Source organism: Anoplolepis gracilipes, chromosome 15, assembly GCF_047496725.1.
Source record: "Anoplolepis gracilipes chromosome 15, ASM4749672v1, whole genome shotgun sequence".
Classification (NCBI taxonomy): domain Eukaryota; kingdom Metazoa; phylum Arthropoda; class Insecta; order Hymenoptera; family Formicidae; genus Anoplolepis; species Anoplolepis gracilipes.
Window position 1 is genome coordinate 2,650,863 of NC_132984.1, and position 27,603 is coordinate 2,678,465.

Genomic DNA, 27,603 nt, shown 5'->3' on the forward strand with positions numbered 1-27,603 from the left:
TGATTGCGCCAATTCACGTAGATTACATCTGCCGCACAGACATATGTATAATTAATTGGTGCAAGGTGTTGTAATACGCGATCAAAGATCATCCACTTTTTCGAAAATTCTAAATTTCGTAAAATTAGGAAATTTTAAGAAGCTACATTTTTTTAAGAGCGCTCTAAAGTTTGAGAAATTGAATTTAACGTTTAAATTCATGCACGCGTGAAGATGCATTTCTATAGATTTCCAGACTGAAAATTCGAAAATTCGAATAGCTAAACATTAAAATTATTTGTGAGATTGATCAAAAGTGCAAGATATTTCATTCAAAGTATACATAAATTGTTAATTAAGTTTGCAACCAAACAAGTTTTTTAACCGTAGAATTATTTTATGTTAAATTAAGCGGTACATGTTCTTTTTTTCTCACATTGATATTAACATCTTTAGATCAACATGCAAGCTCATTATTATTATATATCCTATATGATTTTAATATTTTCTTGCGTTTAATTTTATTTTAATTTTACTGTTACTTTAGTAATTTTGATAATGTGCTATTTTATTTTTACTCTTATATATTTAATAATGTTGATAAAAAGTACAGTATTTTAATTGAAATCATTAATATGCGTCACAGATCTCTTGGCCAAAGTATCAACGTTTCTTATACTTGCGTAGATCTATATATTATATGTATATATAAATATTAGAGTATATCAACGTGTTTAATATTTATAATTGTTAGAGCGTATCAATCTAAAATATTTCCGCTTTGTATTTTAATAATTGACTTAATAATTTTAATTTATATTTTTATCATGCGTTTTCACATTTTAATTTTTAATTCTAATTGTACATATATTTACGCTGAGAAAAGTCTAAAAAATTGGACCGAAACGTTCGCTTCTATCATTAATTAACAATATTTAATCTAATTTTATTCTTTTGTATATTATTATCAATGATGTAGACTCCTGATTATATAAATATATTTTTTTTATACTCTTATATGCCTTTTATTTCCTTTATAATTTTTTAAACCTAGAACTTTGAGCGCAATCATAGTGAATTGATGTATAAAAATAGAATCAAACGAAGAAGAAAAAAGGAGAGACTTCGAGGAAGAGAAACGTTTGTATTATCACATCGGAATTTGGATCGCCGGCCGATATACACTTGCAATTCCTCTTCTTGCGATCATTTTCTTCCAGTTGCGCGGAAAAAGATGCTACGATTAAAGCAGCATCAAGGTGAACGTTCGCAAAAAGTGGACACTCAAAGCAAAAGAAAAAAGACTTTTTCCCTAAGGTTTTCCTCTCATTTCTTCAATCGGATAAGAGAAAAAGAAAAGGTAAAATTCCTTCCCGCAAAGAGAGCTCATTTTTCCGAGTGACATTGTTCAGAGTGTTATCATATCGCTTTTATCTTTGAAAAAAGAAAAAAAAATTCAAAATTTTACATTCTCATAAAGAAAGATTTAAGTGAACACATTTAAATTTTTAAGTGTGCATTCCAAGGTTGGTGAGTGGCAATATTTTACAATTTTAAAATCCCGAGAAGAAATTGAGAGAGTCGAGTTTGGAAAAAAAAAAAAAAAAAAAAAAAAAAAACACCGCGATAGAGAGAACTAAAATTTTTCATATATCGCGCGGTTTGCAAATATTATACCAAGATTGAAAGCTTTTACACGATGAAGTAATCGCACTGGGCTCGCGATACGTTATTCGCATCGCGAGCACACATGCAATATACCACCTTCTCTGCGCGAGAATGCAAAAATAAAGCCGTTATGGGTAAACCGACGATATGAATTGCGGCTGTAGAACGTCGGGACGAGGAGGGGTTGAGGATCCAAAGTTTAGTTTGACGGTGGGCTTATGAATTCGCGGACGTTATCGTTTGCATATACATATACGCGTCGCGCCATCATTCAGGATGAATCTCCCGGCAAATCCTCGCGAAAGGCGTCTGTGCATACTGCGTGCACAATATGTGCGCAACACGTGGGCACGGGAGGATCGTCCATTGCCGCTACTACTGAACTGGTATAAAAAACGCGATGACAGAATTATCAAGCTCTACGTGTCGCTTAATCGCTGCTGAAACGATTTCTGTTTTTTCCGTTCGACAACGCGGAATTTTATTTACTCTCGTAACGTATTTTTGAAACCATGAATCATTAACAACTTTGTATAACAGGAATTTCCGGAAATTCGGATCAAAGCTTAAAATAATATTTTACAAGTGCTTTTCATATAGAGATATCGAATCGTTGGAATTTTTATACATTCGCATTTTGCACTTTTTTACGATTCTAAGTTTTCAATTTCGCTTCAGAAATACAACTTTTCAATCTCTCTTTAAAATCCCCTCCCCCTACCAAAAAAAAATTTTAAATATATATATATATATATATATCTGGAATTTTAAATAAATTTATCATTTACTTGGTAGCTCGAATTCGCAAAATTTTTTAGGATAAACTAGGGTATGATGGCCATACGGAAAAGATGGCCATAGGCTGTAATTTTTTCAATAATCGCTACATAGTGCACTTTTTAGTCATTATCAAAGAATCGATATTTACAGTATTTTATGTGCATACATTAATAGGAAAATATTTAATAGAAATTTGATATTATCAAAATAGTACAACATAAGCATTGGCCATCTTATCCAACTTTTAAGGAAAAGATGATCATAGTGACGGAAAGATGGGCATAATATTTATAAAAAAATAGTGAAAACAAAAATAAAAATTACAGGTCATATAACAATTTACATAATATCAATATTGTAAATCTTATATAATATTTTTACTTTTGACTATCTGCAAAATTTTTCATTTGTCTATTAAAAAAACTGTTATAACGTCGAATAAATTACAGTTAAGCTATCGTAATCAACGTTAGACATATTATAAAGATATGTAAATTGTTATATGACCTATAATTTTTATTTTCGTTTTCACTATTTTTCTTATAAATATTATGGTCATCTTTTCCTTAAAAGTTGGATAAGATGGCCAATGCTTATATTGTATTAATATTTTCCTTTTAATTTCGATAATATTACGTAATTTATGTTTCAGTGAAGAAGAACACTATTAAAAAATAACAAAAATAAAAGTATGTTTTTTGCATTTAAAAAATTATGGCCATCTTACCCAAGTTTACACGATGATGAAGTTGGCCAACGCGTACCCGCGATCAATTCATTATTGTCCGCATTCTTCTAATTACTCGACAAGCCCGAGAGAACATTGTATAATTAACAAGATACTTGTAGCATCGAGTGTAGCGTCCACCGAAACCCAATTAAGACGTTCCCGAAGTGAGAATTGCTTATTCCATTAACATAGATTTCTCTAGTACTGTCGACATTTCCCGAAGTAGATATTGCGTTTAACACACTGCGCACGCTGCAGGCGTCAGCAAATTAACATACATTAGAACATACTTATGTAATATTACACGATGAGAAATTAACATTCTTGGTTGAAGATAGATTCAGCAAACTTAGACACTTTGCAGCGTTGAAAGCCGCATTAAAGCGGTGCATGGAAATATTATACGACGTGCGTGAGAAATGTAACGCGGCGAGTTAGAATCCCTTCGCTCTCTCTTTCTCTCTCTCTCTCTCTCTCTCTCTCTCTCCCCCCCCCCCCAGATCATAATGCGTGAACCCTCGGACAATATTTGCTACATGCAACTTTAACCATCTTTACGCGGGAGAGTCCCGCGAAAAAAAGCCCACCCACCGTAATGTATTGCGTAGTGCATTTACAACGCGAATAAAACCTCGCAGCTTTTTTTTCGGCCCATTATTACCGCGGAATGTGCACGCTTGCGCGAGATTTTTCCGTCACGTTTTATCATTCTGAGAACGACGACGGGATAAATTTCCGGTATGAAAAGCGTGTCACGTAGTTTGTGCATATTTTGCATATTATTATGCCAGGTTAATGTGATAGATATTTTATATATAAACGACTTGAGGTATAAATATTGTTATTTATTATGGATTTTAGATTTTCCGCGGAGATGGCAATCTGACGGTATATCGATAGAGGTGCAGCGTCAACGTCAATAAATGAAAATTCGACCAACGGCGAACGCGTGTCATTTGATTAATTATACGCTGCGTACGCGTGTCATTTGATTAATTATACGCTGCGTATGTACATGCGCGCGGCCCGTCCTCATACATCCGGAAAATTCTTTCAACATTTTGCTGTCAGCTGGAAACCCTGCCGCTCATTAATCAGATCTGTGATCCGTATTATGTCGAATCGCGCGTTAATTAGAGAACCGTCGCCTTCGACCGTCCTCTTCTGAATGTACTTTCTGCTAATTACACCGTAACTGCGTAATTCCCGAACTAAATCAAACCCGCTCGTTTAAACACACATTCGCGTTTAATCGAAAGTTACACGCGCGAGTTAAGCGACGCGTGCATGCAATTGCTTCTCAGTTCATCTCAGAGACTCGTAGAAACCTCGTGAGAAATCAGAAACTTTATATATATATAGCCGACCGCAAATATTCATCGAATTATCCGTTTAATGGGTCGCTCTACGTCTACAGCTCTACGCAAACAGCTTGAGAAATGGAGCATTCCTCTGAAAGCAATCGTCTTGACCATATAACCGTCGTCATACGTCCCCTTGCCTGGTTTCATTATCGCCGCGACGACAGCTGAGAGAACGCTGCGGCTGACACGGCGTGTGATGTACTACTGGCACGCCCGGAAAGCGCACGTCGCCGTCTGCTGTCGTCGTCGTCGTCGTCGTCGTCGTCGTCGCGATCGCATTCCGACGACTGCTTAGGCACCGGTAGTAAAACATGTCGGCACGGCTTCTTCGTTTCTCGTCGTGTCTGAATCTGCGATCTCGCTCGCGACAGAATGCCTACTCGTCATACTTGATTTTCGATAATTCAGGAATAATCGCGAGATAAAACGTTCTATCAACGTCGATCGATCTTGTGTCACTCGAAATTATATTCGAATAATAGTGTGTGTTTGGTTGGCGCGCAAGTATCAAAAATTATTGCTCAATAAAATTAATGTAAACATATTTTTAATTATATTATTATATATTATACTATGAATTTAAAATAATAAAATAAATATGTATAAAAACTATTTCCTGCTAAAGAATTTCCTTTTAATTTTCTTTACTTTCTTGTGTGTTATATAATAAGTTCAGTAATAAGTTTGTTTTCTCTTGACGTATATCAGTTGTCATAAAAATAAACCGAGATTAAGGACCCCTGTATAATCAACTGAAGTTGCGGGAATAAGATTCGTATAGCACTATCATTCTAAGATAATTCACCTCGCAAGAAGCGGTAGTCTCGGCTTAGCTTGCGGCTTTTTGTTGTGCCAACTTAGTGTCCTAATTAGATTCCACATTCAAAATATCTCGAGCGGAATTTACATCATTAACTAGTTTCATTCTTCTTCAAGTGATTCTTTTTTTCTCGAATTCTCGTCTAAAAATCCTCGATTGCTTGGCAACACCTTTTATTACTTTTTTCCGCGTTATTATTTAATTTTTAAATCGAGAAATTGTAAAAAACAAATTTGCAGTTACGTATAAAGTTATAGATTTTTAGGAAAAATTTAAAATGACAATGAGAAGATTTAAACATTTTTTTTTTTCAATTTTATTACAATAAATATCTTTTTTTTTTATTCTAAAATTTAGTCATTTATTTGCAAAGTTAATTTTGACTTATCGTGGAACGTTATTATTAAATTCTTGTGCTTATTAAAAATTTTCTCTCAGACAGGTACATTCCTAGTGACAATCTGTATCTCATCACTGTTTCAGTAATTTTTGAAAATTACTTGAATTCCAGAGTCGAGAATCGAGCACGACTTATATTCGTTCGATAAGATCTGCTCTATATTTCAAAAGTTATTAATAAAAATTAGCTTAAGGCATTTAAATAGGTACATTAATGACTGTCATTATGGTGATGAACTTTGTTCGTTTCACAATGCAGACTCTATAATTGTCAAAGTAATAATTAACTAATAGTTGTTTCGATAATGATAATTGAGAGCTGTCAAGGTTAGATAATATGCGAATATCAAATATACATGACCATTCTCTTTCTTTCTGCTCGTGTCACACCATCGCGACTATCTCGGACTTTCTTTCGATTCTCCCCTTAGAATTTAAAGTCTTTATCAAAGTCGGCGCTTTGTGGGTAACGACGACGCAACCGCGGGCGAAGAGATAAAAACGGAATTTTCACAGAGAAAAAGAGAAAGAAAGAGAAAGAGAGACGCGATTACGATAAAAAAAAAAAAAAAAAAAAAACCAACTTTTCTTTCTGTTAATGCATTCTCGCGTATTTTCGCGTGTCGCATAGATATCTCGCCGCCCGCAGCCATCGCGAGATTTTTTTCATTAGCCTACTCCCTTGGTCGTTGCGTATCTGCGTATCCGTGTTTCGTTATCAAACTTTTTCCCGCACAACGGGAAACAGACTCATTCTACAGGAAGAAAAGAAATTAGACGTCGAAAATTTTTCGAAAGTTTGTTCCATGTTTTTTCGCGATAATGCGTTGCTTCAACGGATAGTCGGTCGTCTGGCGGGGAAAAAAAAATGTCTAAGAAAGAGAGAAACGTAAAAAAACGTGACGAATGAAAAATCACAGGCGAAAAACAAGCGACATAACAAATACATCGATTGTACGTACTTTCGAAAACCAATATCCGCGCCCGTCTCTCGTCTCCCGTCCGGCTGCTTTTCAAAATCGTGATTCGACATTTTAATAAAACGTCAATCGAGGAGCCGCAATTGGAATTACGTCGCTCACGTCGTCGTTGCTCAAAATAATCCGGGTGCATCCGCAGGCCGTCGACCTGGTATATCAGACGGTTGAAATCGCGAGGTGTTATTGTTGCGGAATCAACCGACGGTGTTTTTACCGAATGCACACTTGCCTCGACGGCAGTCTGCTACACGATGTAATATTTTTGCCAGATTTATTTAGAAGAGAGCTTCTTGTTGTAACTGATTCACTGGAATGCCGGGAAAACGCGCGGTTGTAAGAAGAGCGACAAGAATTATTCCGATTAAATATTAAATTCTATTCTCGCCTTTTTCGCGGCCGAATAACTTGTGCGCTTTCGCGCGAAATATTTTACGTAATATCTGACGAGTGTTTTAACAGATATATTGTAAAATTTTTTTTTATATCATCTGGGTGGAAATTTTTTACGATATAAATCTAGGACAATTTATAAATTTTGTCATAGATAGATTTAGCACAAGTAATTTGATTAATTTAATAAATATTTATTTAATAATAATTAATAGAAATTAATTAAGTTAAAAATTGAAAAAGTATTCGTAATTTAATATATATATACGTAAAACACGTCATTATTTGCGGTAGGTATTTAAAGATATAGATTGATATTATAATGTCCTGACTTAATTGTTGATTATAATTTCAGCGTAGGCGTAAAAATCAACTAAAAAAAGAAGCATAAATTTAAAATATATTCAAATATTAATATTAATATATAATTTCCCTCTTATTTTGCATATAAAATCCATCATACTATAACACAACTTTTGGGGGAAAAAAAAAGTATAAATTCATTTGATTTCCGTTACGATTTAAATACTTATAAGAATTTCAGAGAGAATGGAAAAATAAAAAGGAATATTCCTCTATAAAATTTTTCACTTTAATATTTTCTCCTATCCAGCCTAATGTTTAAAGGTTAGGTAAATGTCAACTATTTGCCGGCGTTATTTTATAATTTTCTTCTGCAACGCGCAGCGTGTGTATCGCTGGCGCATTGACGACTTCTCTCTCTCTCTTGCAATGCTTGTTGCGTACAAGATGTGTTGTACAATATATCTAAGTATAGAGGAAAGGGTCGTGCTGTAAAATTTCTTGCTATTAAATTTGTGCACTGTGTGCAACTACGGGGTGCTTGCTTTAAACGAGAGAGGAGCTTAAGGAAAAATTTAACAACCATATATAGAGGAAATATGTTGTACTCTCTGTACCTCAAGTTGGGTCGCTATCAACACTCACCTGCACTCTCTTAAACGTGGGACGACCGACTTTTTCAGATTCATTCTATATTTATGCTCCTAGTCGTCGATCATCGTCGAAGATCGATCGACCTTTTTTCTAATCTGCTGTCAGCTCTTTTTCTTACAGACTCGATTCTTACGGCCATTAAACGATGTGCCGCGGTGGCTGGGATTTTTATTTTCTTAACGCTTTCTCTCTCTCTCTCTCTCTCTCTCTCTCTTTCTCTATCCGCGAATAACCGTTTATTTGTTATTTGTGCTTTGATCAATTGCAAAGATACTACATCCTAAGATACTTGGAAGAAATCCAAGGATCGTTGAAAACTAAGCACCTCGAGTCTCAATAAGTTAAAAATAACAAGAATCGAGTAAAATGATATTTACGTTATTTTTAATGAGAAATTGTACTTCTATTCTGTGAAAATCAATGCAAATAGACAAAAATGTTTCAGCTCAAATTATTATAATTTATTTTATTTCAGTAGAAATTAATTTTCTTTTTGAATAATTTATTGCAGAAATAAAAAATAAAAAATTCTAAAAATTTTGAACAATCTTTTCACTTTGACTTTGATATTGCCAGATAATTGAAAAACAAGAACCATGAATCAAAAAAACGAGCTAAAAAAAAACACAAGTGCTGTTTTAATCGCGAGTGATAAATATAAGACGCTCTTTCTTGTTTCTGTAATCGAGTCTGGATTAAGTCGTCCAGTCGTGTGCTCTTTGGTCGTCAGCCGACTGACAAAAGGTTTTATTCCGCCAATCGCGGCTTTACGAGCGGCCGAATAAAGAGCGAACGAAACGGCCGTGCCCGGCGGAATTCCGAGTATCGGTCGTCGCGCCTCTGGCTTCTTTGATATAATACATCAACTGTGCCGTTTGAGAATGTAGGTCAGGGTTGGCAAAGAGGAAGGGGGGGCGAAACTAACTTCTCCCGGTAGTAAACCGAGCGGCGAAATGTGCTGAGGGGGAACATGCTGTACAGGGTGACACGGAAGTACCATCTTACCTACAATGCTCAGCTGAACATCAAGTGGGTAGATGCGAGATATTCGCACGGAGATCCTGAGAACTTAAGAGTCTCGAAATCTGTAGGTATCAGAACTCGAAAGTTTTTGACAAATAAAGAAAAGAAAAAAAAAGAGAAAATTAAGAGTACAAGTTTCGACGAGACCAAGCAGAATAAGTTACTCAAACCCCGAAATCTAGATTCGTAGTCTGGAATTTTCAAATTTCCAAAGATGACGTGTGTTCAGATACTGAAAAAGTATTAATAGATTGCTTTGAAAAATTCAAGATTCAGGATGTCTAGGAATTAAAATTAAAATTTGAGAATTTCTTAGTAAATTTTCAAATTAAAAATTTTCAGATCCTTGAATTTCGAAATTTTTAAATATAAAGATTCTGATTACGTTAAACTCACACACATGTTATTTTCATTTTTAAATTCTAATATATACATAAAAAGAAATAAGTTACTCAAACCTCGAAATCGATGAATCTAGATTCGTAGTCTGGAATTTTTAATTTCCAAAGATGACGTGTGTTCAGATACTGAAAAAGTATTAATAGATTGCTTTGAAAAATTCAAGATTCAGGATGTCTAGGAATTAAAATTAAAATTTGAGAATTTCTTAGTAAATTTTCAAATTAAAAATTTTCAGATCCTTGAATTTCGAAATTTTTAAATATAAAGATTCTGATTACGTTAAACTCACACACATGTTATTTTCATTTTTAAATTCTAATATATACATAAAAAGAAATAAGTTACTCAAACCTCGAAATCGATGAATCTAGATTCGTAGTCTGGAATTTTTAATTTCCAAAGATGACGTGTGTTCAGATACTGAAAAAGTATTAATAGATTGCTTTGAAAAATTCAAGAATCAGGATGTCTAGGAATTAAAATTAAAATTTGAGAATTTCTTAGTAAATTTTCAAATTAAAAATTTTCAGATCCTTGAATTTCGAAATTTTTAAATATAAAGATTCTGATTACGTTAAATTCGCACATTATGTTATTTTCATTTTTAAATTCTAATATATACATAAAAAAGTTTGGGGATACTTCTGGACCATCCTGTACAAGTTGCTGATATTAACTACGTGAGTGAGAGCGTATTTTACATGTACACACAGTGAAACGCGCGACATATAAACAGGATTCGTTCGGGGAAAATTGAGAATCGCAGATGTCCGCGGAACTTCCGGAGGAAATCGTGCGTTCCATGTCCAAAACGGAAACACACGCCATTTTCATTCAACGACCGCGTTCCTTCGAAAGTTCACTGAAATGTTTGCGAAACACGAAACTCGGTAAGTTCGCTCATGCTTGCTGTGTCTATTTGCGACAAGACGCTTGTTTACGTCATAGTTATCGGAGAACATAATAAAAATTGGAACATAGATTTATATACTTGTGTAATTTTTTGATCATTTGGCATTTTTATAACAAAAGAGATCTATTAATATAAAACTTCAATTTTCTCTTCTTCTTATTTCTCTTTCAGTTTTTACGCTAAAGTTAGTGATCGAGAGTGTTAATCCAGAAGTAATAATTATGTGAGTCAAGTCAAATATTATACATCTTAAATAAAAAGGGAAAATAAGAAAAAAGATTACGCTATAAATTTATATGGCAGAAAATTTACGTACACGGGAGAGCATAAAATTCATCATAATAAATCTTGCTATCTATATATATTTTTGCCGAAATAACGGAAACGATTGTGCGAAATATTACTCACACGCGCGGAAAGCGAGTATTGAATTATTTACGGTCGCTACACGAGGTCAGAGATATCGAGGAAGAGGGAAGGCTCTTTTATATCCCGTGGATAAAAATCAAAGAGTTACAACAATCGACAAGCTCCAGTGTTCAAAAACTTTACATTGTTGGATCAATTCCAAATTCGATACTAGCATCATTTTTTTTTTTTTTTTGTAATACTTCGTTATTTCATCGAAACAAAAATTTTCATCCGCACGTGCGTTAACGAACAAACAGTATATTTTATTTCAATATTGTCACGTGTATGCGACAAATAACATATAATAATTATCGGATAATAATCAATAAAAAATTTAATCAAAACCGAATTGAAAAGATTAATTAAGAGGCCTGAGCTTGATCATAATTTTTGCAAAATTCTTTTCAGTCTACAACAATTTTTATCTCATTTGCATCTAAAAAAGTACAATAATCTATCCTATCAAATTTTAACGCGGCAATCATATTTGACTTCACACGATTTTCGAGAAAAATGCGTTGAGTTCTCCGTTCGATCTTATTTCGGAAAAACCGCAAAATTCTTAAGATAACATCCCGAGAAAAATCCCGTCGGCGCCCGTAAAAGGGGAGAAAAAGAAAGAACGGTGGGGTTTTCCTTTTAAATCGTATGCATCGCGCGCAGCGGAATAAAAGTCTCTCGCGACGCTTGGTCGGGCAATCTTTTCCGACAGCTCGCATTCTTGGCGTTCACCGCGCGTTGCAAAACAGTCGCGGGGACGAAAATTTCCACGATTCCCCACCGTATACACGCGTTACACTCAACGTCGCTCGGGGGAAGGATTTTATTATTTCTTGGGCGTCGTATTTCGCCCTTTACTACGAGAACGCATCCCCGCGCGTAGTAGAATGCAGCGGCGGTAAAGCGCAGATTGTTACGATCAATATTCGCCAGATGCACTTTCCTTAACGCGAACCACGCTCGCGAGAACTCACGGGGTTTTATTGCGAGTCGCTATTGTTCTTTATAGCTCTCGTATCTCTTTTTTTTTTTTTTTTTTTACATCTGCATAATACGTTTTCAGATATTAGTAATCAAATAAACGGTTAGGTGCTTTGTGTCCTATTAATTAAGAAGATAAGTTTAAAAAGTACCTATCTCTGTACGAAAACTTTTGAAATAAATTACATTCTTCCTATTTGAGCAATTCACAATGTTTGTAGTGACAGGATTATTTATTGCTCGAAAAGATTTGCCAAGATTTTGAAAAAAGAAATGTTGCACAAAAACATTTAACAGACTAACACATGCTCGATCACTGAATACATTATAATAGACATATATTATATATATATGAAAGATTAAAAAACAAGTGTCTTTCGTAAATTTTCTTTATGGTATCCATATTTTTTTTTTTTTATCAATAGTTTTTATACGCTGCAAATTGCGCCGTTACGTGGCAGTTTCTACCACGTTTTACATGCGCGTAAATGAAATTATGGCGTATCTATAGAGCGTAGACGCTGTAAAAGGGAAAGAAGCACAGCATGACCGTTTCTACTAGACGTCATTGTTTTTTATACGCTCGTCAAATATTCCCATCGAACGTCCCGCAGATATTGTCGCCGATCGCGTTACATGTGCATGTGCATATACGTATTATACAAGGCATATTCGTATACAAGGCGTCCTAGAAATCACGCGCTTTCCCTCAGCCGCATATTAAATTATGCGGAATTACGAAGTGAAAAAATTTCGAAGAGAAAACGCTTTTCAGAGGTAAGCGCAAAAGTGAATCTGGAACACCCGGTATACGAGCATATACAATACAGGGTTTTGGTAGCGAAAAAAACATCGTCATCTCCCACCGTCTTGACGTAGTTGACGGTCTCGGCGGTCGCCTCGGTGAGGGCCCGGCGTAGTCGTGATCGTCGCACCTGCGACAATGTACGTGGACAGAGTACGACTCCCTGGCCGCCCTGAGAACCGGAAGCGGCTGTGCCGGACGCCGCTGCCGCGGCCGTGGAGGAGGAGGGCACTGCTGCCGCCGCCGCCACCGCCGTCGTCGTCATCGTCGACGAGGACGACTTGCACCACCACCACGGGAACTGGACGCGTTATACATCGAGATAACACGTGGTTAATAATGATTACAGTAATAATAATACACCTCTGTGTGTCTTTTTCCTGTCGCCTGCGGCGGTCGCGGTGCACGTGGACGACGAGACAGACATCACAAGTGCAAGACAGCATAAAGACAGTACACGTGGACGGACACGGGACATCAGGTTGCACCAATCGACAATTATCACGGTCGATTAATTACGGAAATTTACTTTAGATTTAGTTAGACTTCTCAGAGATGATGCTATTAAACTGCAATTCATTCTCATCGTTTTTCCCTCTTTTCAGATTTTAATTTAAATGATGAAAAAAAATTATTACTCTTAATCAATGGCGAATATGCAGTCGGTTGCATATCGACAGTCTTGATTAATTATAACTGTGATTAGTCCCTTTTTAATCGTAGCTGTGATATCGAGAAATGTAAAGTTTTATCAATCGTAATTAATAGATTGTTAATGGGATCCGAAAGTTGTCTATTATCGACTGAAAACACACGTTTTTACACACGTTTTTTAAGTAAAAGTATTTTTCGCTAGGCTTCTAAATTAATTTCTAAAAATTCATACAATTCCTAAGTGGGAATCCGACGCATTTTGTATTTATAACTGCAAAACAAAAGCTTTTCCATTAGGCAATTATATTGTTTCATTAGATTTTAGTCGGTTATATAAAACAGCTTTAGGAGTCCCTTGAAACTAACGTTTAATTTTAAACCTTTTTTTTCTTAAAAACCATGTAATCTCTATATCACATAATTTGACCGTAATAAAATATGTTTTGAAGATAAGTAAGTCAAATTTTCTGCTTCTTACTGAATAAATGATATATAATAGGGAGATTTAATGAGACAACGTTGGTGCAACCAGCCCGGAAATACAACAGACAGGTGACGATTTCTCTCTTTGCGGCGCAAATGGCTCAAGAGATATTCTCTCTCCTTGCATTTCTTATCCTTATCACGATTCGTCCTAACGTTGCTCACGCGGCTCTCTACTTCTGTCATTTCTAAACAGGCGCGCATCATCTACGCCGACTACTAAGCTCGGCGCTACTGCTAAACTAATGGCGGCTTGTATAATCTACGCAAAGTCAGCAGAGAAGCAAATCGAGTGCGCGTGTTACTTGCTGTAAAAACTTACAAACACTAACCGTCGTAACGAGCACGTAACGCGATAAAAGTATCGTTGCATTTTGTTACAAGCTTGTCAACATTTACCAGAGTCAGAGCATTACAAAGAAAAGCAATATAATAAATTTTATCATGGAATTTTAAATAACAACTTTTCTGTAATTACAAAATACAATTATTATTAATAACGTTCAAAATTATACGTACGTATAATTAGATACTATTGCTGTATTAAATTGAATTAAATAAAAGCTCTGGTAGAGATTTCTCTCACTTAAGCAGAGCATATAGCACAATGCATTTATTATGATTTACTACGACAAGTTATCTGTTTGCAATCCGGTTTGCAACGATACTGCCATACTGGCATAGTGAGAGTACCTATATCCCGGAGAGATATCGTCCACATAAATACACGAGCTCGTGTTGTGGATGGCCGCAGGCTAGTTGCCATACGCGAGCACTCACTTGTTCATAGCTATCGACAAGTCAAGTAGGAGGCGAATTGCTAGGCCAACAAGATGAATAGAAAGCTCTTGTATTTCGGGACGTGCCCGATTATGCGCCGATATCTCAAGATTGTGAGTACTTTAGACTTGACTTATTTCACGAGTTTGGCATCTTCACTTGTCTGAAAAGAAAAAAACAAATAATAATAATTTGTCATCGGACTACTCGTTCGACTCGGACCTAACCCCGAGAAATATCTCTCGTTCCTTCACCGTCGACACAATCCGTCCCCATAATTCTGTAAATTTCTTAAAACTTAAAGTTGAAGGATCGTCGTCGCTGCGGGTTCTCGGATGCTGTGAAGTTTTAAGATACACAAACCAGTCCGCTCGCTTCAAGAAGCAAACAAGTATTCTTCACGCCGGATTTATCTCTGCTGACTTTATGTAAACCAACATAAGGGTTTGCTAAACTAAGACTGGATAGGTCGATTGCTTAAATAAAATTGAAGGGATGAAACGAACGACAAACGTCGGAGGAGAGCACTTCGGAGAAGGCTCGATGGGGTTGAAGATGATAAAAGAGAGAGAAAATGATGTGCGAATGCGATGTCGAAGAGATCGCCCCGGAAAACGGCAAGCCGGCTGATCCGCGCCAGAAAGTCGAGGGCGGGAAATACTTTTGCGAAAACCCAGAAATTCTACCGTGTAGATTTACGATGTCGGATAACGACAGAAACGGATGAATGACCCCAATCTTATCGGTAGTATATTTCCGCATCGTCGCTCGCGAAACGAGCAAGGCCGGCGATGAACTAGGTAGATGCCGGAAGAGTAAATTTGGTTTCGAGTTAACTCGTCAACTTTGACGGCCGGAAGTGTGAGCCAAGTTATATACTGAGTGTCGTAAAACTACTCGCACTCTCTCCCTTCGAGCCATATATTTTCGAATAAATTTCGAATCGAAATCATTGGCAAATATCCATTTTCTTACTACATATCCAATTTTTATATTTTAGAATTGCGTGTATTTTGTTGAATAAACATGATATTATAATTAAAATTAGACATTGCCTTCAAATATCTATGTTAATGATCCAAGTTATTTAAATTCAAATTTTTTTTAACTAAAGAATAAGGTTTCAGTGATTTTTACTTTTTTTTTAGTCTTGAATTTAAATCGATTATTATTCCTAGTTCTAAACCGATTGGTATACATTACATCAGAGTGTAAGACTTTAATATTTAAAGAGAAGAGATACAATGTGAAATGAGAAGAATAATCATTGCTATTTCTTCGCTTCATAATCCGATTCGGAAACATCCGAATGAAGACCCGGATCACGTTCGCGAAGAATCGTCTCTTGTGGATTCTTTATTGAGGGTTGATACTCTTATTCGTAGGGGATCGAATTACCTTTCCATCACGATTTTTAATCTTTTTTTTTTCTTTTTTTTTTTTTTTTTTTTTTTTTTTGCCTGAAAGAGTTCGGTCATCAATTTTGGACGTAATTTGGGACATCGACACGCAATTATACACGTTTTTACGGATGATCGAAATCGAATCGTCAACGTACCGTAAAAATATTTCGTATTATATTCACCGATGTGAACCTGGCGCCCGACTTTATGAAAAAAAAAAATTAATAATATAGTTCGTTTGTACGTCGTTTGTACCTGTTTGTACCACACTTTATTTCGTTTGTACCTCAACCGGTTCGGAAATAAAAAATAATCAAAAAATGGCCAGCGCTCGACTTTAAGATATTTTAATTTCATTAATGCCAATCGATAGAGAATCGTTTGTACCTGTTTGTACCTCTTTTCAAATCGTTTGTACCTCAACCGGTTCGGAAATACGGCCATTTTTAGTTTTAGAGTAACGCTATACCGGTATTTCCGCTATTTTTTTAGATATCGCAAAACGGCCAACGGGATTCGATAGAGAATCGTTTGTACCTGTTTGTACCTCTTTTCAAATCGTTTGTACCTCAACCGGTTCGGAAATACGGCCATTTTTAGTTTTAGAGTAACGCTATACCGGTATTTCCGCTATTTTTTTAGATATCGCAAAACGGCCAACGAGGTTCATTTCTTTATAATAAAGATATATAATTTATAATGAATTATAAATGTAATTATATATATATATATATAAAATAACGTTAACTCTAAAACTAAAAATAGTGGTATTTCCGAACCGGTTGAGGTACAAACGATTTGAAAAGAGGTACAAACAGGTACAAACGATTCTCTATCGAATGGCATTAATGAAATTAAAATATCTTAAAGTCGAGCGCTGGCCATTTTTTGATTATTTTTTATTTCCGAACCGGTTGAGGTACAAACGAAATAAAGTGTGGTACAAACAGGTACAAACGACGTACAAACGAACTATATTATTAATTTTTTTTTTTCATAAAGTCGGGCGCCAGGTTCACATCGGTATTATATTCTTGTTACCCACATGAATTTAATTAACGTTTTAATTTCATCGTTAAATTAGCGCGAAAACGAAATTAGCAATTAATAAAATTTCGCATAAGGATAAACCAAATTAGAAAACAGATAATAAATTTCGCTGCATTGTACACGAGTGATTTTACAGACGTTCCATCTCTGTCGCGATTAATATTCGCTCAGAGAGAGCGATGAAAAATTACCGCTGACTCCTCTCCATTTACCGACGCGTCTTGCCGCGGGGCGCGGAATTAATGCGAGTAATAACCGAGTCCGAAGGAACCAAGACATTGATTAAGTTTCTCTCCGCTTAATTAGCCGCGCCACGCTAATTACCGGCCATACACTTGGCTTCGCGACGACGAATAGTTTGGTTTCATCAAGTTTTCCCCATCTCGAGCGGGCAAAGAAGAACCTTGCCGATCGACCGCGATCGACAAAGTTGAAGAGAACGAGCGATTGCGAGGGCGTAAACTGCAAATTCCAACGCTCCCTCCACCCCGTTTCTCGCCCGACGGATGTCGCAATACTAAAGCGATCTGCCGAAGAAGGAAAAACTGGCGCGGCGATTTACCACTCGGAGACAAGTAAATGGCAGCCTGTAAATTTCGCGCCGAGAAACGTTCCGTAATATTTTCCCGTTCGAACGCGTAATGCGTCTCGAGGGGGGAAGACCTTGGATAGGCTGGTCTGTACGAACGTGAAATCAATCAATTCGGGTTAACACAACTATGATGTAAGCAAAGAATGACGTAACAAATTAAATAACTGTAACGTATAAATTGCCCCCCCCCTCGATTTTTAATTATCGTTTCCTGCTTTTAATTAATCAATCACGCAAACGTGAGAGAGTTGCATTAATTGGAAAACAAAGGAATAATAATAATTTATGATTCGAATATATTCTCTCCCAACGCGCGTGCCAAGATACAAGCGGAAAATGTACATTATATTTTATCTTTTACAATCTCGACAGTATTTTTCCACCGATTAAGAACACGGTCGGTGATCTCGCGGAATAGTTTGGAGCGCGAAACGGCTGAAAGTTATCCTTATGCAAATGCGGGCTATTATCCTTACGGGACGGGCGCGAAATTAAAAGTTCCGCGAGCTAATATATGCGGAACGCGCAATGAAAGATTCAAATTCGAGGTCCCGCGGGGAAAAAGCTCGCGGCCGGATCCTTTCCGTTTAATCCCACATAATGAGAGGGAGCAAGAGAGAGTCTTTAGGACAAATAGAAAACCGATGCTGAAGGTGGTGCCTGCGAAAGCTCTTGAAACAACGTCGAACATCTCATCGCGCCTGCATGCCCTCCATTTCGCACAATTACTTAACAATTAATTAACTAATGAGGATTAATATACGGACTCGCCGCGTTGCTCCAATTATTTATTACACTTTCTACTCAATTCGCAGCCAGCTTTTGCTCGAGAAAATTTTCAATATTAAGATTTTTGCAATTTAATCACAAATAAAAAAAGTTTCCTAATTAAAAGTGAAACTCTATTACATTAAAATTGTTGTAATTGAAAAAATAAGCTGTTTCAAATTTGATTAAATTTCAGCATTAAATCATTAAAAAAAAAAATTAATTTTTGTCTAAATAATTATTTTTCTCATCTATATGTATGGTAATTTCTGAGATACGCGCGCAGGTCTAAGTGAACAATAAAAGAGTTGATCACGAGTGTAATCACAAAAGTGCCAGATTGTCAGGGTCAGCAAAAAAATCTCACACCTTGGACCGCTATGGGATACTCTTCTCCGGTCGTTAAGCAGGAGATAGAATGTCCTGGAAATTGCACGATATTATGTATCCAACACGTAAGCGCTAGTATGCGCTGCGAGTTGCAGATATGCATGCCTGGACCTGTTTCTTGTCGGCTTTGAATTTTAAACCAATAATTTTAGAATAGTTTCGTTAGCGAGAGAGAGAGAGAGAGAGAGAGAAACTTACTAAGTTCGCATATTTGTAAAAATATAATTCAATTTGCAATTTTGTTTGAATTTAAAAAAAAAGTGTTGTGCCATCGATGTTTTATTTCTTCTCGCGACAAAAAAATTATATTTGATTAATAATTTTATATTAAAAAAGTACACGTAACATTCGGCAGTCTATTAGAAAAAATCTTGTTAATATTTATATATACAGTAACGATCTATTTTTTTAAAAAATATCATCTATTGTAATTGATTAAAAACTATTTTATAATGAAATTTTACACAATTATTGCTCTTTAAAGAAATAATCGATACGAGTATAATAACAGAATATCAGAATAATAAACTCTTGTGTGTTTTTTCCACCCAACTAAGCAAAGTTCTATATAACGTCTAGATTTGGCACAATACGAACTATTTGATATCAAAACGCCAACACATGAGTGAAAAAAAGAAATTGAAAAAACTGTGTGGCGAAAAATCGCAGCGACATTGCTTTCAAGCAAAAACACGATTGCAAGTGAAAACTCGATTTTCACAGTCGCGAAAAATAGTACACTCTCTCTAGTCACGTGTATCTAAATTCATAATAAATTAAAAACATAAAACACGATCGAGAAAAACGTACGACTGCAATCGTTCACACGTGATCAAAATGCAAAGGCAAAAGTGTCGCTACATGAACATGCTGTTTCACAAACTTTCTCCAATATTTTGCCGATAACGAATTGCTCGACATTGTACTTAATCCTTTTACAATGAGAATGAAAAATAATTTCTATCGTAAAATCGAAGAAACGTTCGATGGTTTTGTGAGATTTTATAATATATTTAACACGAAAAAAAAATATATATATAATTTTAGAGAATTACATGTGTATGTATTAATTTATAAATAATACCGATAAGAAAGTAATAGATTGTAATTGAAATATTTCACACATATGATGAATTGGAGAAAAGAGCAAAAATCATATGAATAAATTGAAACAATGATTGAGATTGATCGAGAGAGAATACATTTATAAATATATAACATGCATTATCTGTGTCACATATATATTTATTTTAATTGGCCAATTTTGCATTTCCCAATGATTGCCCGACTCGTGGGAAAATGTCAAGGGGTTCTCGTCGTAGCAAATCTCCATTGCATGCATGAGAACGTACCCTGGTTGGCCAACAGCCAAAAGCACCGATAGGAGAGCCTCACTAGCGAAAGGACCTTCACCCCGCAGGCGCGTTTCGATGTGCCAAGGAGATATAATTAAACTAACAATGTCGAGAGAAATGTTCCCCGCTGTCCCTATTCCCCAACCTCCTTTCCCTTTTCAGTCCCTTTTTGCGACGCGAATCTCGTTTAATGATGACGGAAATTTCAGTTTGCGTTCTTGTCCGAGAGGACTTCCACTCTAGAAACTAAGCAAATTATATAACCAGAAAAAAATAGAGCGAGACTGTTACACATTGAGTGTCTCGCGCAAAGGAAAAAAAAAAAAAAACAATCGTACAAAAAAATCGTGTATTTTGGTACTCGAGCCACTTTAAAAGAAATTTAATGAAAGGTTTGATTATATGAATATTTTATGCGATAAATCAAATAAATGATGATTTTGAGAATTGTAATTATTTAGAAATATAAAAAACAAATTAATTTACGAATCTCGATATTCTGTTAGTCGGAAAAAGTTTACGTAATTACTTTTTTTTTTCAGAATTTATTCAGCTCTCATCGAAGCATCTAAAATTTGCTGATAAAAAATATTTAATTATATTATACTCATAAATATTTAATTTTATTATACTCCACTTTTTTATGTATTTATCACACACATAGATACAAAAAATTAGAATAAATATTTCTCGTCTCCCGGTCAAAAAAAAAATTAAGACGCCACCACTCAAGCTCAGAATCTCTTCAAGAGGATTGTTTTTACAACAACTGCCATCTGTATCGCGGTAGGATTCTACGACAACGAGGCAAAAAATCCAACGAGTAAGGTATCGAACGTCGAGCAAACGACTGTTGATGTTCTCCGCCGGTATAATTCTCTAGCTACATCACTTAAGGGCGGCTCTCTGCCGTTCTTTGCACCCTCCGCCAGATGGCGACAGGCAAACCCTCCACCGATAAAAGTACTTTACAGATAAATTTCTATCTTTCGCGATTAATTTGTCATGTTAACTGCATATCGATTGGATTCCTAAATCCAAAAATCTTAATTTCTTGTACTTGAAGATTTGCAAATTCATTAAGTTCGATATCTCTCCGATCCGCAAAACGTTTCTCGAAGCCTTGCTTCTTTTCTTTCTATGAGAATACTTGTGTAATTTAAAAAATTTTGTATTTTAATATGCATTTTCTCGAATATCAAACTATTTATTACTTAAAAATTTATTAGTTTGAAAAAATCTTGGATATTTTATCAAATCACTGGATCTCAATAAATTACAAATTTTTGATTTTTGTAAATTTTCGAATGAAACTTTTTGATCTGCAAATTTAAAAATTCGCAAAATGATAATTTTTTGCAGCCGCACAATCTTTCGATCCATAGACGCAGATGATCTGCATGAAAAAAATCTGCAATAAAAAAGGAGACTCAACGAGTCACAAAATGAAGCACGTGAAACCTCAGTCAACAGGCATCCTCCTTATCGCATGCCATGGCAAACCTTCAACCTTCAACGAATAACGATAAGATCAAGATGGAAAGAGTCGTCACGGATCTTCTTGGTAACGAAAGCAAAGCAATTCGCACTCTCGTAAAGCTCACGCTGTAAATTTCGATCCTATAAAACCTGTGTACATCCTTCTTTCTCGGCGCTTTACACACTTTTACAATTCCACCGGACTTTACGCCGGTAAATCTCCCTAGCGAGGGGGTGAAAAGAAAGCTGTGGGATGTGGGATGAGCTGTAGAATAAAAGAGGGAGAGATCTGTCTCTCTCGTAGTAGACGAAACGATTTCAAACGAACGATAAGAGAGAAAGAGAGAAAAAGACAAGAAACGTTACACAATACACATTCGATACACAAACGACGTCACGAACATACAGACATGTGACATACGAGTAAGAATGTAACGAGTGGAAAAAACATCGATAAAAAAAGTTGAGCAAATTGACAGTAAAACAATGACACTGAAGACACAAACAATGAAGAAGATGAGAACACGTATATGGAAACATGCAAACAGGAAATAAAACTGGAGAAAAGACAATAGACAAGCTGAAGGAACGAGAGAGGAAGAGAAAATAAAATTAAGCTATAATTATTGCAACTATAATTAAAATTTAATATCAATCTTTGTTGTATTTTACTTGATAGTTTATACGAAATTCAAAAATTCTTACAAATTTTATCTACCTCTTTAGATCTATATATATATGTATTCTCCCTTGTAAAATTTTTTTTTACCAAGAAAAGAGAGACGGCAGTTATATAAAACAAAACCATAAATGAAATAATACAAAAGAAGTCTGGAAAACTTGGGGGAAAAAAACCTGTTACAAAAATGTCTCTGTTAGATGTCCTTTTATCTCCCGGAAAAAGATGCTTAAGTAACAATGAGATATTCCGTCGAGATTCGTTCCGACCTCATTCAACAAAACCGTTTACCAATTAAATGCAATCTTTTCTCTTCCTCTTTCTTCACAAACTCGGGGAAGTGAAAACAAACAGAACACGAGAGAAAGGCGAGCAAATAGAGACACGTGTGTGGGAGCGTCATGGGGGAGGTAGGGTCGCGGTATAAAGGGGTGGTTCGGTGGTGCTGTACCGCGCACAGGTAATAATCTTTGTCCATGATATAAGAATACCTATTTCAGTTTATAATTACAGCATGATTAATTAAACGTTCATTTTGGATTATAATCTTTGTTCATACGTATATATATATATATATGAGATTTACTCCGCGCTTGCTCTGCTCTTATTAAGTTTATCGCATAATTAATTTCAATTCTCTGGCACGTTTATCAAGAAATATTTATGAGAGCTGATACATATATAGCGCCATGAAAGTGATAAAAAAAAGTCATCAAAATTAAACTTTAATATTACTAACAACTCATTATACATTCTCTCGTTAAATTCATAAAATTAAATTAATTCTCTGGCTTAAAAAATTGCAACGATCGCGTTGACGGGGTATTCTTGCATCACGAACGGTGCGTATGCGTGTGGTTAGACTCGGCCTCGCCGATGAGACTGGAAGCCGGAAAATTGCTGGCTTACCTGCCGGAACTGTCGTATGCCGCCATTGATCCGCAGCGAGTCCGCGGCGATGCCGGCGATCCCGTCACCCGGCTCGCGTAGCTGCCGCAGCGAGGCGGCGCTCGGCGCCGCGCCGGTGTGCAGCGGGCAGCAACAGCCGGAGCAGCAGCACGCGGACGCCTCCGGCTGCGAGCTCTGCCGTATTATGCGCGCGTTGGGCGACGTGGTGACCAGCACCGGCGGCGGCGGCGCCTGACACGGGCAGCAGTGGTGGCCGCTCTTCACGCTCTCCCTTCGGCAACAGAAAACATCCGCTCTGAGAACGGGAAGGAAAGATCTCAGAGCATCTTCCGAGCCCTTTTTCTTTTCTCCTAAGATCTCTCTCGAGTTCGAAAGAGCTTCACTTGACCGTCTCACCTTTTGCCGCTGACTCACGTATTTGTTAATTAACGACAAATTTGTCAGCTAAAAAATTATATTCTCATTTGAAGAAGATTTATTTCACTTATCTTTGTCATCTTTTTTTTTTAAATAAGCGCCACAAGGATTGTCGTTGGGATTAAGAATCTCAAATGTTAAATAGTAGAATGATAAGAAAATATTCCCTATTTAGAATATAATCTAATTTATTAAGAACAGCTGAAACTTCTATATTTATCTTTAAAGAATTTCTTTTTTAAATTAATTGTAAGAAAATCCTCTTGGCGCTTATTTTAGAAAAAGAAAGATAAGTGAAATATTCTGAAGATGAAAATATAATTTTTTCACTAATGAAAAAAATAATTTATAAAATCAATTTACGACAATTTTACTAAATGTTTTGCGAGAATTTCGTTCTTTCCTGCTCTTCCACTCTTTGAATAGATTGATAAGAAAGTATTATAATTAGGATTTTCGAATTTATAATCTTGAGATATGCACTAAAAAAATGTATTCTCATCTTAAGAATATTTTACTTATCTTTCTAAGTAAGCCAAAAGGATCCTTGGAGAGAAATCCCCTAAAGAGTAGTTTCAGATATTCTTAACAGGTAAGAATATACATATACTGAATGGGATATTTTCTTACTATTATATTATTTAATATTTGAGATTATTAATCCCAATGATAACAATAAACAATTTTAATTGAATATTTTCTTTTTATTAAAACTTTGACAAATTAAATATATAATTTTAACTTGTTGGTTTATAAATAAGACATTCCAAAAGTATCACGTATAAAAAAGGAAATATCCTTATTTATTAAGAAAGTTTATAAAGCATACATTTCGAATACAATTTTTTCAGTTATCCTTTTTTAAGTCTGTCAATTCTTTATCATTTTTATCTCCAGAAAAGTAAAGCTATCTCACGATCCTTCAAGCGAGTATAAACTCGTCTACTGAGATATTTGATTCCTAGCAAAATTAGCAAAATTCTCTCTCTTTTGAGAGAGATACATTTCCTGGTAAATATGTCAAACAAGAGTATAAGCTTATGTCAGAGAACCTTCTTTGAAAATTGTAGGTATCCTTTAAATTTTCAAATTTGACTTAATTTATTTTCTAGTGCTATTAAAAAATTTTATTAATTTTTTACTTTTTACTTTATTCGTACAATAATAAAATAAAAATGAAATAACCTTTACTTTTAACATATAATTTAATTTAATATCGTATATACTATTTTATATATTGACAATGCTTTCTAATGCTTTTTATTTTAAAAATCATTTTTTTACATGTAGAATGTTAAGCATAAGCTATTATTTAAATATATATTTAACTCAACGATTAAGCGAGTTAATGCAATAAAAAATATTAAATAAAAAAAAGTTGAACAATTTGTAATTTGTTAATTCAAAAATATAATATCGCTGTAATCGGCTATTCTCGTACCGCTTATAGTCGGTACAATTTTATGGCTGACGTAAACTATAAAGTTGAATTGACAGTCTCAAATACGCTATCCAATATTGCACACGGCCACCCGTCCACGGACTAATTTCACTGAAAACTGTTGCCGCGCTAAATTGGTGGCATATATAGTGTCTCAAAGGTACCTTTCACAAATATTTGAAATAATGATTATTTTGATATTCGAACACACCGATAATTTTCGATTTATAAACAAAGTGATAAATTAACAAGCTTCTCTAAATTTAAATCTGATAAATGTCTCTCTTCGATTTTAATTTCAACAATATTTCATTTTAACGAAAATTTTGTTTTTTAGGTAATCACAAAGATCGTTATAAAATTATAAAATAATTTAATCTATTAAATTCTAGGAAATTTATCTAGGAAAACACAATAGAAATGTAATATACGTCAATTCTAGGATACCAGAGTATACATGAAATTGTTAATGAAATTACTGAGATTCTGGCAAACACCGTTGGTTGAATACGAGTAATTCAATTTTGTCGTTAGAATATGTACAGAATATGACTAGCGTTCTCTTTGTCTGAAAGCACCCTAAGCCAAGAGTCCTCGGCTTTTATAGAACAGATGGTGAGACTGTCGTCTAGAGATATCATTAACTGTCGCACCTTCGACCTTAGGTGAAAACTGAAGTCCCTTAGCCTCTGAATGGCTTTTTGGGATAACAATGGATCTTTTATTCATGATTCAATATACTTATTCTATGTCACAAGTATAAAAGATGTGTTTACAATGCGTAAGTTTTTTGATAAATGAATATGATACAACGACAACACTATATCGACAACGATATAATATCATTCAACAGTCTTGTGTATAATCTGTTAGGAATTTTATACACCAATAAAATCTTTCAGAGGAAGAAGTTTTTTTTTTATTGAAACTCTTGTGATACGTAAGCTTTAATAAATGGAAATTTAAAAATACGACAAACTTGAAATTAAAAGTGTTGCTTGCTATTGTATTAAATGTTTAAACCTTCTTCCCTCAAACTTTTATTACAGTTTTTTTCAATCTTAAGAATATAATTATTATTGATGCCTCAGCTCATTAATTTTCATTGAACTTTAATCACTTCTTTGATTAACTTTTTCTTCATTTCAATACAATATTTATTAAAAATTGAGAATAAAGAAAAGATAGAAAATCTTGCAATAAATTTTGCCTCACAACTAACAAAACCAGCTAAAATATGGCTGGGGGACAAAAAAAGATCGTAAAATAAAAGGAAAGATCAACGTTGCGATTTTTTACATCGGAAGTTCTCGACATTCGAGTAACGACATTTTTTTATACGTCGTTTCTTTATCTTCCTGACAATCCCCGGCGTATATTTCTTTCGGTCTTCGAACGCGAGTTGCAAGACCACGTGAATCTCCGCGGCTCAACTTTCGACCCGAGAAACCGTCCTAGAAAACTCGCGATGGCAGCGAACACGTGGGGGAGGGGTGGGGGAGGCAAGGAATTTCCTTAGACCGGCCAAAAGGAAAGAAAGTACAAACCCGTTCCGTCTGGGCGATCCTCTTCTAAGGAAACAGAGATGTCGCATTTTCTCGAGAGCAACGCATTTCTCCGAGAAAGAACGGTGATTCTCGGTGAATTGCTGGGCGCACTTAGATAAAAGTGGCCGATTCGCGCAGCTATTCCGCGAATAGATTCCCCTCTCTCTTCTCTTCTCTACTTTAGATAAAAATCCTTTAATTTCAGAGCCTCTCATGCAATGAAAAATTAAATCGCACGCTCTAAAAGATTTTTCTCTTCGCATATATACATATATATATATAGTGAGAGAGAGAGAGAGAGTACATTTTCATACATAACGAAAATTGTAAAGCCGAATATGTCCGGGACGAGATACATTATTCAATAAATATTGGAAATCTTTTATATGACATTCGGAAAATTATCGTTCCGAGAATGACGTGTCGATGCTGAATAAACGTACAGGATAAATTCATGCTACTGGCATAAAAGAAAATTAAAATCATAATTGACATCGGAAATTTGTGAAGCGAATTTCATGTGTGTTTCGTGCTCGTCTCCAATCGAGAACTCCGTCTGCAACTATTCGCTCCAGTTCCATTACATCTAAACGCAAGTTTAAGGCAGCCTACTGTTCGCGGAGTAGTTAAACTTTGCCAATTACGAATCAAAACTTTCCACGCTTGAACTTGTACAATTGCCGTTTTTTTTTTTTTTTTTTTTTAAACACGTGTTAAGTTTTCCTGGATTAACTCCCATTATACATTAAAAATATAAATATAATACATATTATGTACGTATAATAAAATATGAATCTCATTTTTTCTTTCAGCACGTGTTGCAATATGAGTACAAAACAACCGCGATCAACGTGCATTTTAAACGAGTTTAATTTTTTCAAATTTTATTCTGCAATTTAACAAAAATAAAAAATATATAGTGATTTGTATAGAATGCGATTAAGAAGAGTAATCGACTGTTTGCGGTTATATTTTATTTTATTTTTTTTTTTTTTTCCTTTTTAAACGCTTGACATTTAAAATTTAAATATTTTATATCTCCAATTTAATCTTT

The 27,603-nt window shown here is 35.2% G+C and overlaps 1 protein-coding gene across 3 annotated transcripts in view; it reads right to left on the minus strand.

Moving 5' to 3' along the window:
* Positions 1-27,603, minus strand: part of Sk (small conductance calcium-activated potassium channel) — a 132,326-nt gene that overhangs the window by 56,161 nt on the left and 48,562 nt on the right. For 2 of the 3 annotated variants that reach the window (XM_072907226.1, XM_072907227.1), the window contains exons 3-4: positions 23,145-23,415; positions 12,664-12,903 (exon numbers count right to left, since the gene is read on the minus strand). In XM_072907226.1, the coding sequence (XP_072763327.1) occupies positions 12,664-12,903; positions 23,145-23,415 (511 nt within the window). The remainder of the gene's footprint in view (positions 1-12,663; positions 12,904-23,144; positions 23,416-27,603) is intronic. The other variant, XM_072907228.1, reaches the window with a different exon arrangement.